This window comes from Trachemys scripta, chromosome 3, assembly GCF_013100865.1.
Source record: "Trachemys scripta elegans isolate TJP31775 chromosome 3, CAS_Tse_1.0, whole genome shotgun sequence".
NCBI classification, from domain to species: domain Eukaryota; kingdom Metazoa; phylum Chordata; order Testudines; family Emydidae; genus Trachemys; species Trachemys scripta.
In genome coordinates, this window is record NC_048300.1 from 65685640 (window position 1) to 65697888 (window position 12249).

General features: G+C 41.1%; 1 protein-coding gene across 1 annotated transcript in view; it reads right to left on the reverse strand.

Annotated features, from left to right (window-relative positions):
• The window catches only part of CEBPZ (CCAAT enhancer binding protein zeta), a 25454-nt gene extending 13228 nt beyond the window's left edge, over nucleotides 1-12226 (reverse strand). The window contains exons 1-8 of the mRNA XM_034764952.1: nucleotides 12065-12226; nucleotides 9750-11275; nucleotides 8023-8254; nucleotides 5994-6168; nucleotides 5653-5741; nucleotides 4986-5039; nucleotides 2989-3091; nucleotides 2809-2877 (exon numbers count right to left, since the gene is read on the reverse strand). Of these exons, the coding sequence (XP_034620843.1) occupies nucleotides 2809-2877; nucleotides 2989-3091; nucleotides 4986-5039; nucleotides 5653-5741; nucleotides 5994-6168; nucleotides 8023-8254; nucleotides 9750-11275; nucleotides 12065-12211 (2395 nt within the window). The 5' untranslated portion in view covers nucleotides 12212-12226. The remainder of the gene's footprint in view (nucleotides 1-2808; nucleotides 2878-2988; nucleotides 3092-4985; nucleotides 5040-5652; nucleotides 5742-5993; nucleotides 6169-8022; nucleotides 8255-9749; nucleotides 11276-12064) is intronic.
• Between the last annotated feature and the right edge of the window lie 23 nt (nucleotides 12227-12249).

Sequence of the window (12249 nt, forward strand, 5' to 3'; positions counted from 1 at the left end):
GTATCTTGCTCTGAATGGTCAAGTGAACTGGAGGACATATCTTGGAACAGTACATAGAGGAGAGTTATCAGCAGTGGAAAAATAGATAAGATTACTCGTGAGGAATTCTGTCCCAAAAAATAAATAAATAAAAAATTCTGCACACAATATTTTAAAATTCTGCAAATTTGTCAATAAATAAACGTGGCTCCAGCATGGCAGTGGGAAGCACAGGCCACTGGCTGCACAGAGGTGGGAGATCACCCTGCAACCTCCCCCGCCCAGGATACAGATTTGGCTGTGAGGCTGCACCTGACCCTGACACAGTGCAAGGGCTGGCCTGCCCCAGAAACACCCCAGAGCCTTGCCCCTCTGCGCCATGCACGCTAGGTGTGGGCTCAGCCCGGCAGGATCCAAGTGTGGAAGGGCTTAATGTGGGGAGATCCAGGTGTGGGGTGAGAGGGTTCTGTGTGGGGCAATTTGGGTGCAGGCGGCTCAGTGGGGGGATTTGGGTGCAGGGGGGGATCTGGGTGCAGAGGGCTTGTTGCAGGGGGGTTCTGAGTGCGGGTGCAATGGAACTCTGCAAGGGAGGTCCAGGTGAAGGTCATTAGGGCTCGGCAGGGTCTGGGTGTGTGGGCATGGGGCTAAACAAGGTGGGGTCAGGTAGTGGCCGATTCAGCAGGGGGAAGGGAGTCTAGATGCGTGGGGGTCAGGTGGATGGGTGAGCAGCTCCCCATACAGTGACTGATCCCCCCACAACTGAGGAGTGATGGTGGCAGGATGTGAGAGGGGGGTGCAGAGCCAGGGGAGGTTTCTGGGGGTGAGTCTGACCCAGCCCCAGACGCTCCATGCAGGGGAAGTATGCTCCTCCCCCAGCCCAACTGGGACTAGCAGCTGAGCCTGGCGCAAGTTAGGAGCCACTGGCCAGGGCGTCCCCAGCTCTGGATGGGGCTGGGGAGAGCCAGGTGCGTGGAGGTGGGGGGTCCGGCTACAGGGGACTCCATTGGGGGAGGGGGTGTGCGTGGGTGGGGAGGATCCAGATGCACAGAGGTCCAGGGGATGGGTCTGACCTGGCATCGTCCCCAGCCCCACTTCCACACAGTGATTTACCTCTCCGCCAGCTGCACCAGATGCCCGAAACAATGCACCCACACTGCTGGGGAGGGGCATGTGACCGCTCTTGCGGCTTCCCTTTGCTTCCCTGTCAGAAAGTCATTTTTCTGCAAGGAAGCAAAGAAATCTGCAGCAGACATTAATTCTGCGCACATCCAGTGGCGCATAATTCCCTCAGGGGTAAAAGGTGAGGAGTAAAGGAGTTTCTGGTAGGTAGGTACCGGTGTTGATATAAAGGTCACCCATATGGCTGTTAATTGTAGAACTGAGTTTCCTGACTTTCAAATTTTATTTCTTTATTTTAATATAAATACAATAGTCAAATAATGATTTAAATATACATATATTTTACAATGGCGCAATTTTACCTTAAGCTTTTTTTATCTAGGAAGTTCTTTTTTTAAAAATATCCAACACACCGATATGTGAACATAGCTTTATTTTCATGAGCCCCTTAAACCCTCATGAATTCAGCTGGAAATAAGAAGAGGAGAGGAAGGAAATACATTCTAGCAGTAGAAGAGGAGAGTGTGGAAAAAGATGCATGGGATCTGTCAATAACTGCGTTACACTTGCTGGAAAATGAATGGGAAAGAAAAGGAGGGTGAAGCAGGATCTCTGCTATTCCCTACTGCCCTGCAAGGCCATGACTAGCTACAGAGAGGCTCACCTCTTTTCCAATCTTTCTCCCCCCTTTTTAATTCCTCTACCCCCATTTTCCTTCCACATTCATGTGCCTTTCAAGGCCTCTGGTGCAACTGGCTTCTCTCTTAGGGAAACTGGAAATCACAGAAATCCAGAATATGCCTTTAATGTGCCACTGTTGGCAGTTACTGCACCCATCATTCAATAAGCATGGCTGGACATCCCAAGTTACCTTAGCGACACATGGCTGGCAGGGATGTTTGTCACAAGAGCCAATTATTCTGCTATTTTCCATCCTTTTCATGAGCTATGTGACTATTTTTCTCCCCAGATCCTCTTATTGAAGCAGCATCTCATAAAACAAATGAGAAAGCTTCGTCCTGCACATGAAAACTACAAAAATAATTCCATTTGCTATATTCCCATAGGGTCTCTCAGGGTTTCATGGACAGCAACGTCTGCTGTTTCAGTAGTTCTACCCCTTCCTTTTCTAATGTGCATTTCTCTTTACGATGGCTAACCAGAGAGCAACAGCTCACTGATTGCCTAAGGAAAAGAAACTACTTCACTATAAAGAAATTGGCAGTGAATGAACTACAAGCATAAAGAAAAATTAAAAAAAAAACAGTAAAAAAGTGCATCAGGAAATGTGTTGAACCAAGCCATGTGCAGAAGCAAAGGCTACAGGATTTTCTTATTCATTGATACAGAATATGATAGCTGAGACAGTTATGACCATTATGCCTCTATCAGATAGGCGTGCACCCCCTGCTGATAAGGTGGTTAACAGCCCTGAATTTTGAGCTGTGAACATTCCATACATATTCATGTGTAAGAAGCTTGGACTGAAGAGCAAGGATCACATATCACTTGCTTGCCTCTGGAGAACAATTTTCTTTTTGTTATTATTTTCTTGATGAAACAGAAATAATGTTCATGGCATGGGGTACAGATATGTATATTGAAGGCAACAACTACACACAAAAGACATTTACCACCTTATGTGCACCACCACGAACATTATTATTCCTTTGCCATTGCAATATTTCAATTGGAAATGTTTCCACTTACCAGCAAGACTACGCACATCATTCATTAACTGTTTCTTCTTTGGCTGCATTACCACACTGCTGGTGTTCTCTGTGGTAGAACACAAATCAATCAAATGTAATAAAAATGTGTTGTTTCACATTACCATTACATATATCAACAATAAAGATCATGTCCTATAATGTATAGAAAGGTTCCCACCTTTGCCTTTATGAAGTTTGGGATTTCGGTACACAAAGCGATCCAAAAATCTCATTAGTGTGAAATCCTGTAGAGGGTCACCTGCATATTGAATGTAATCACCCTGGAAGAAACAAAGCCAAAAACCGTCAAGGTATTAATTTCCAACTACACAAGAAATGAACTCAAATTACATAAAGATCTAGCATCAAACGAACACTAAACAAAAAGAATACAATATTAAACTAAATTAGAGGATATCTAATTATGTGAACCTGTAAGTTAATACATTTCTTTTCAGAGTCTCAATTTCTGTGCTTTATTTTTCTTCTTAGCTCTAGGACACCTTCACCAGCTCTTGACCAGTGCAACAGTTCAATGATACCTTCCAATAGCCTTGTTATGGGTTTATTACAGACTTTGAAGCTCTTGATCAATTACAAACTTTAAAGTCCTCTAGATAAGAAGGTGCATATATCATAGTAAAAAAAAAAAAAAAAATCTATGCCCAGCACTAGTTAGCTATCACACAATCAAAACAAAATCTCGGAGTTAAAAAGTGTATTTTTAAAAAACACTGTATGTGTTCACTTCAGCACAGTATCAAACACCATAATGCCATAAAAAGCATTTGTTCTGTCTACACTGTCATTTTGTGAAAAGCACTCAAAATAAAAAACATTAATATTATCCAATTATTGATTTATATGAACACTTCTCATCTCTTCTACCATTAGAATTTATGACATGCATTTACTTGGCAGCCACCACCATACTGTACATGTCTTAAATTAATACAAAACCAGTTCACAAGTATTGGGAGCTAATCCTTTATAACCACAACTTTAAAAGAAGAGAGACTCAGAGGACATTGTCAGGAGACTAAGTGATAGAGAAAACTGGAAAAGCCTGGAGAAGGGATCTTCGCTCTTATGCAGAATATGCAGGGGTGGCAAGTAGACAAATATGCCTAAAAAGGCCCGTAGACAAAAATGCATCTAAAAAAATAAGTCAAGATGTGAGAGCAGTTACAGTACTATGTATATAGCTCTGTACTTTCAATTAACACAACTTTCCTTCGAGTACACAAACCTTTCAGCCTGGTTTAGTTAACTGAAAGGATTCATAATAAGAATTACAGCATTTCAATTAGGGAGCTGAAGTTTAGAGAAGTGGGATTCTTATATTATGAGCACATGGAAACATCTTTTTAAAAGGAAGTGCACATTGACTTTCCAAGAAATTAAAGTAAGATTCCTCAATTTACCAATACAAACAGATCATTTTGCAATCAAAATGCTATGCAAGGACTGGTAGGAAGAGGCCCCTAATCCTTGAAGTCTATATACCAGAACCAAGCAGGTTAAACATTTTGCAAATTTACACAGCTCTCTTATTCTTTGAGGAAATAAATTCCATTAAGAGATTTATATACATTTAGGCAACAAAAGAAGAGCAATGAATCCCATATGGCAGAAAAAGGCACCATGACATTTTGAAAAAAGTAAATTCATCCTCCATCTGCACCCAAATCCAAAAAAACCCAATAGAAAAGTCAGTGAGATGAGACACCTACTAATCTGCAAAAAGTTCATCAAACCATAGCAACAAATGTCAGTGCAAAAAGTAAGGGATATGTTGCCAGGTCTGTGAAACCTCAGCTGGCCATGCCCACTGTGTGTGGAAATGTGACCTTATGAAGAAAAAGCCATCCATATTGGCGCCTCCTAAGCATTTTCTCATTCAGGTTAAATATTTAAATCCATAAAAACACTCTTTTTGAACTTTTATTTTAACCATGTAATTCATGATGTCGCAGAATTTCTAGCTATATTTGCAGAGTTCAAGTGCTGTTACTTCCCAGAAATCAGGTAGCCCTGCTACAAAGTTTAGATCTAGTAAACCACAGACAGTTGGGGCCCTAGTTATTCCATTAAGTTTTATACTTGTGATTCACCAGTCTTTGTAATGCCAATACAAAATGGAAATTTCACGCTATAGAATGGTAAATTACTTACCTCTAAGATAGTTTTTGCAAAAAGAGCCACAGATGGATGAAAGTGTTCAGAAAGCTAAAAAATAAAAACATTTGTATATTTCTGCTTAAAAGATGTGTGCAAATCAGAAAACAAAAGCCTCTCCCATTTGACTACTGCTACAGCAACGTTATACATGATGTCTTAGCAGAATCTTGGAATGTCCCCATTGTAAGAATCTAGAATTTTGTTCAGCTACTTGCTACACAAATCATAGCCACTTTGAATTAAAGAAAGTCTGATTTGTGTTGCCTGAGAATAGCTGAAGAATTTATTACAAAATAAAGATTAAAGCTTATAATAACTATTTGTACTACGACCTTATTCAGTACAAAAAACTATGCAAATGTAAGAGCATGGAAAAGATCTGTTGCTATCGTTCTGATCTCTATCTAAATGTTGCAATTCCACACACCCGGTATAATTATTGACATGACATGTAATCTATGCAAGTTAAATATGAATAAGTGATATCCTTTTCATCCAATATTACTCCCACCTGATTAACTGTTATTGAATTTTGTGAAATTTTAAGGGTGAGTTTGAGCAAAGAAAAGTCTCTAGTCATGACATTAAAGCCAAATTGTTTGCTCGCTTAACTGGGCCTTAGCATAAAAAACAATTAAACAAAGTCATAAGAACACTTTACCTTTTTTAATTCCCAAAGACTTGTGCTTTCAGCACCACAGAATAATGGATTTCGGTGCAATGGATCATAGCAACTTGAATTCTTTCCACCTGAAGCAAGCACAAAAGCTTTAAGTTTCTTCAAACATACATGTACATAAACATAAGTGAACATAACTTATATTCAAAACAAATTATAGAAACGATCTTCTATTTGAAGGTTGACTCCTTTGGATCAGACTAATTTAGAGATTAAAAGTAATGTTTTAATTTATTATTTCATATTTCCACTATGAGTTCTGATCAATGTACCAGAAGATAACAATATTGCTGAATATGACTTAGATTTTCTAGTTAATTTACCGCCCATGTTCTGATGATGCACCCAGGAGGCTGCTGAATTTGTATCATCTGCTTTGACAGAACTTTCCATCATGCTCTTTCTTTCTGCCTCCATTTCTTTGTCTGCATCTGTGAACTTTTCCTCATCCTCTTCAGCTTCTTCCAGGTCATCAAAGTGTTCTTCTTCTTCAGACTCCTAGGTAAAACATTCTTTCATGACTTGTTTCATTTCTATATAGTAGTAATAATAGGTTATGAATTCAGTTTGACAAGATTACATAATTCTGTTAAAGGTAACCTACAAAAATATAAACAACGTGATCTTGGTGTTGTAGATATTTAAGTTATTGGGCGTTATGGAGGAATTACAGGGTGAAATTCTATAACCTGTGTTATGCATCAGGTCAGTTTAGACAATCGTAATGGTCTTTTCTGGCCTTCAAAATCTATTAATATTTCAAACAATGGTAAGAGGGGCACCTGGCATGTCAGAGTATGTATAACTTACTTTATTCTTACCACATTACTTGAAACATAATATCACTGACTCTTAACACCATGGGCCTAGGAAAACATCCCACTGTTAAATGTCTTCTCCCTGACCTGCTCTTTACTGGTCTTGAAAACAGTTTGGCTGTTGGAGACAAAACTTTTTCCAACACCTTTATACTAAGCACTCTACATTCCACTAGTAACGAGGGCACTTTCTGTAATGGTATTGAAAATGGATTGGCCCCTTTCGACACTAGCAGCCAGAGGAGTGAATCAGGGAAATCTGTTGGTGGAAATTATGACCATCAGCAGGTCACTTTCCTAGTATAAGCAGACCCAAGGGAAATCTCTAAATATACACTACTAAGCTGGTCATGTCATAACCATCAGAGAATCCCACAGGAGCATGGGGCCAGCTTAATGCTGGGGGCACAAACAGGAGAAAAGGCAAAATAACATCACACACTAAAAACCAACAGGACTTAGTGGCACCATTCCTCCAATTTCTAGTGCAGAAGAGAACAGGTTCCATGATCCAATAGGCTTTCGTGGTGGTTGCAAATCACCAGTCTTGCAATGTTCAGGGATTATATTCAAAGTATATCCTTGTTTTACATCATTCTGTCAAAATATGTGCAGATCACTTTTGAAGTAATTCCATAGCAACCCATAATCCATTGAGAACTTTAAATTATTACTCAAGTAGTATGAAATATGCTTGCCTAACCTATTCTTAGATGTGGATAAAGAATTGTGAAAGCTAAATGGTTGACACGCTGATCAAACCATGTCAGTTATTCCTTGTCAAAACATTGATGCTGGAACATTACTAAATATAATTTACAGTGCTTTACAAAATAATGACAAAATACCTGCCTTCAACAGCTTACAAGTAAAAGGCATGATCTTTTACCTACTATAGTCAGTAGCAAAATTCCTACTGACTTCAAAGGAAGCAGAATTGGGTCCTAAATTAGACAAGACAAACACATGTCAAGGAAAAATTGTTCAGGAAATGTAAAGATGCAGAGAGATTATTGGGAAGGAAAACAAAGTAGGAAATATTCCTGGAAAAAGTAAATTTCAAGGAGGAGAGAAGGCACATGGAAGGCAATTCCAGGCACAATTGAAGGGGAAAAGCTGAGTCAAGCAGCAAAGGTGAAGCCAAGAGGACTGAGAGGAAGAAATATGTGAAACACAAATAAATGTTTATTTAGATAGCCCTCTTGGGGGCAGGATTATTACATAACACCTAGCATAGTGAGGCCCCCTGATCCTGACTAGAGCCTCTGGACCTGCCTAGAATACAAATCTGTTCTGTTTTTTGCCACATATAAAATTATTTGAGTATATTAAGGAAAAGACCAGATGAGAAATCAACTATTACTAGTTACTCCTAGTGAGAAGTTCATGAATACATTTAATAAAGCCAAAGGGACCAGAATCACTTGTCAAGAAAAACAGATCTGGAAAAAAACCCAAAGGTTTTAGTGTTATCAAAGCTAGTAAGTGGAGACCCAACACAATATTACAGACGCTGTTAAAAGTCACACTATACCACATGATCCTGTAGTTGAACTCGTAATCCTGGTTTTATTTTCAGAATCTCGGACACAAGATACAGGGCTCCACAAATGAATGGTGGCATTTGTCCACAGGTGACTTGAAGTAATCTTTTCACAAAGGCCTTCACCCGCCGCAACACAACATCTGCCTTCACAGACTTGTAAACAAGATTAAGAAACATTGCCTGCTTGGAACATGCTGCTAACCCTGGATCCAGCAGCTTCCTGTGGAAAACATAGGATTATCAGCAACATTTGCTTCTATTTATCTATTATAGCGTTATTACCATCAGTATTAACATTTACCTTTTAATATTACACAGTGGTATCTAAAAGAGTAGTTAGTTCTTATTCTACTGTATAGAAAAATAGTACAGTGAATACTGAATTGTTAATGATGACAACTGTTGGGACATCTATATACAAATATTTAACATGAAAAACACATTTCTGAACTGTCAGGTGACAGAGAAACAACCTGTGTGTAAGAAAAGGTTGGGCATGTCTCAATAGAAAGCAAAACTTCATGATCAGGTTTTAAAATGTCAAAAAGAATAGGTTAAATTGATCTATGTAATCTCCTCACACTTTCAAAGAACAGAAACAACTATGTTAAAAAGTGGAAAGAAAAGGTTCAGCCCACTGGAGCACTCCACAATCAGGCCAAACCCCTGGTGCCAAATCAGAATTCCACTGTCTTATTCTTCAGGTCAGCTAGGGCTGGAAGGAACAAAGGGGAATATGAGTGCCTTGGATTAATCAGTGGCTTTCCTTGGCCAGTTAAGAAGTGACATATAAAGGTTTTGAAGGGAATTCCTAACAGTCAGCTGCAAAAAGGATGGTTTTAAAATGCAGAGCCTCTAGTATAGTCTAACTTAGTGGCTCTCAACCTTTCCAGACTGCTGTAGCCCTTTCAGGAGTCTGATTTGTGTTGCGTACCCCAAGTTTCACCTCACTTAAAAACTACTTGCTTACAAAATCAGACATAAAAATACAAAAGTGTCACAACACACTATTACTGAAAAATTGCTGACTTTCTCATTTTTACCATGTAATTATAAAATAAATCAATTGTAAGATAGTATTTACTTACATTTCAGTGTATAGTATATAGACCAGTATAAACAAGTCATTGTCTGCATGAAATTTTAGTTTGTACTGACTTTGCCAGTGCTTTTTATGTAGCCTATTGTAAAACTAGGCAAACATCTAGATAAGTTAATGCACCCTGTGGAAGGCCTCTGTGTGCCCCTGGTTGAGAATCCATGGATTCTCAACATCTTGCCCCCCACAAAAGTATGGGCACAAGAGCTTAGGCAAACTGTTATTAAAAGAAAAATTAGACAGCTAAAATACAGGTTACAGAAGAAGGTGACTATCAGTAAGTTTCAAACTTTAAGTATGGAGTTAAAACATGCAACTGGAAAACAATGCATGACCAATGGGTTAAGTTTAAATGTTCTGTTTTGATGACCTGTGTGACTGTCATGTCAATTGCCATTTCTTTACTCTGTACAATGTGCATTATAGGAGGGATGGACACATAGGTAAGCATTTAATAACAAACATCAGAAATTTTAGCACATCAAGATTGGAAATTGACCAAAGAGGCCATTAATGACAAAATCAAGTGCTTCAACAACAGTATTTTTAGTTAACAGTTACCATTTCGTAAAATGAAATTTAGATCACCGAGTCAGAGAATTTATCAATCACTTACTTGTACAATGCTGCATAATATCTATCTGATACAGTCTGATGAGAGTCCATTACTTGGAAAAGCAACATCAGGGCCTGCACACTGGTGCTGAAGTTCACAAGATGTAGCACCTTAAACAAGGTGTTCATCTGCTCTTTCACTTTCTCATCACCAATCTGAGCATAAGGGTAAGCTCTGTTCACCCCAGTCAGTAGAGCACTAAGCATTTTGGATTCAACTTCTTTTTTCTTGATGCAACTCCGAAAAAAGCAAAAATATAGAGTTATCAGTTTGTTAGCCAGATCATTTTCCTCATGGCTGAGGACTATTTGATTTAAAAAACAAACTGCATAATATTGAGCTTTCGGGCTAATGTTTGATCGGTAGAGAAGCCTCTCCACTTCATTACACACCACTCCTTTCATGTTTGGATGTTTATGAAGTAAGGTCTCCAGAAGATAAGAGGCTTTGGTGGCTATTTTGTTTTGAGGATCTCCCAGTTTATTTACCAGCTGCACAAGAAGAGCCTTCTCCTCCTCTGGCTTGTTACAGAGAAGCTCATAAGCAACTGCAAGGGCTCGAGCCTTAGTTGCCACCAGAGAATCATGAGTCAGTGTTTCTAATACCTGCACAAATTCTGCCACCAAGTGCTTCAGCTGATGCTCAAAGTACCATAATATCAATCGCCTGTCCCTTGAATCTCTGTTGCCACTCGAAAGCTTCTCCAGTTTGTTGAAAGGGTGTTGAGAGAAAGTGTGGAGTTTACGATTGTCTGGTAAAAGATCTGAGAGGAGAAGCTCCTTGAAAGTATCCAAAGCCATTAGGCTCTGACGCCTGCTGCCCTTCTTTTTGATAAGGTTCACCAAGGTCTCAACAAACTGGAGAGTGTGGACGGAACCATCTTGGATAAGAAGGGTCATGGCTGCCATTCTGTCAGCTAGCGTACCTGATGACACAACATTGTTCATCCAAGCTGAGGAGGCCCCCTTCTGAAGATTTGTCTTACTCTTATACAGGTCTGCCTCCTGCTGATACAGTCTTTGGGCCAAGGTTTTATACTTTGATATGAACACCTGATTTTGTTGCTCAGAAGAGAATTCATTGGTGTACTCCAGATCATACCATTTGCCCCCTGGTTTGATCAGCAGTACTTGCCTAGCATGAAATTCAAACACCTCTTCTTGTTTCTCTTTCTTTACCACTGGCACTGTAGGAATGTGCTCTTCATTACACTGAGCTGGCTTCTTCTTCCCGTCTTTGCCATTATTTATCTGTGCTTTTCCTTTGTTTTCTTTGACTTGATTTTCTTTCTTTCCTTCTAGTGAAGAGGCACTGGTTTCCTTTTTGCTGATTTTCTCTTTCTTTGCTGGCTTGTCCTTTTTTTCATTCTCCTCTACCACCATGATATTTTTTGAATATTTGCAAACACCTAGTGACTTAATAAATTCTTCTAGTTCACCTTGTCCCAGGTCATCAATTGCTCCTTGTTTACCACCATCCACCAGGTCCTCTGTCTCATCCAGAGCAGCCAGCATGATATAATCTTGCTGTATGAAGCAAAAGCACACACACACAAAAAATCAAATATTTATAAAGGCAAACAGCTACGTTAACAAGTGCCGTACAAATGATATACAAGAGCAAGGGACAGCTCAGTGGTTTGAGCATTGGCCTGCTAAACCCAGGGTTGTGAGTTCAATTCTTGAGGGGGCCACTTAGGGATCTGGGGCAAACTCAGTACTTGGTCCTGCTAGTAAAGGCGGGGAGCTGGACTCAATGATCTTTCCCGGTCCATTCCAATTCTATGAGATAGGTATATCTCCATATATATATTTTTATTTTTTTCTATAGAGGGAAAAACACTCATCGTGAGTGCCAAGGAGGCTGTGGTTTTCCTTCATGGGCCAGTTTGGGGATTCAGAGAGTGGAACAGTGATCACACAGGACAGGCGCGTACAAGGGAACCACGGGCAGGACTGTTACACGTGCAAGAAGAGAGACTCTGGATGGGAACTGCTACAGGCCCCATAGCGGCTGCCCGCCAGACATTTATAAACAAAACGCTTCTCCCCGCGATCGGTGCGCGGGGGAGGGTCACCGGCCTGCCGGCTGCACCCCGCTCCCCTCCGCCTCCCTCTACCGCCTCCAGCCCCCGTCAGCCCTCGCGCCGGCCGGGCGGCCCCACTCCACGCGCGGGGAGGGGTGGGACACAGGACCGCGCGTCCCCCCTCACCTCCCAGCCACGGGGGAGGAGGGGGGACTGCGCCCTCTCAAGGCCCCACGTGCTCATGCGCCTGCCAGCAGCGCGCTGCCGTCCGTCCCCGACGCCTTCTCACCTTGGTGCCCCCGAGGCGCAGCACCTCCTGCAGCGTGAAACCGGATTCGGCTCCATCCTCCTCCTCGTCAGGCTCGTCCAGCTCCCTCAACCCGACCACCGCCGGCGCCGCCATCACTGCGCTGCAGGCTGCTGCCACACCGCGCATGCGCTCCACCTACTTCCGGACAGAGCCCTTGGGAAGTG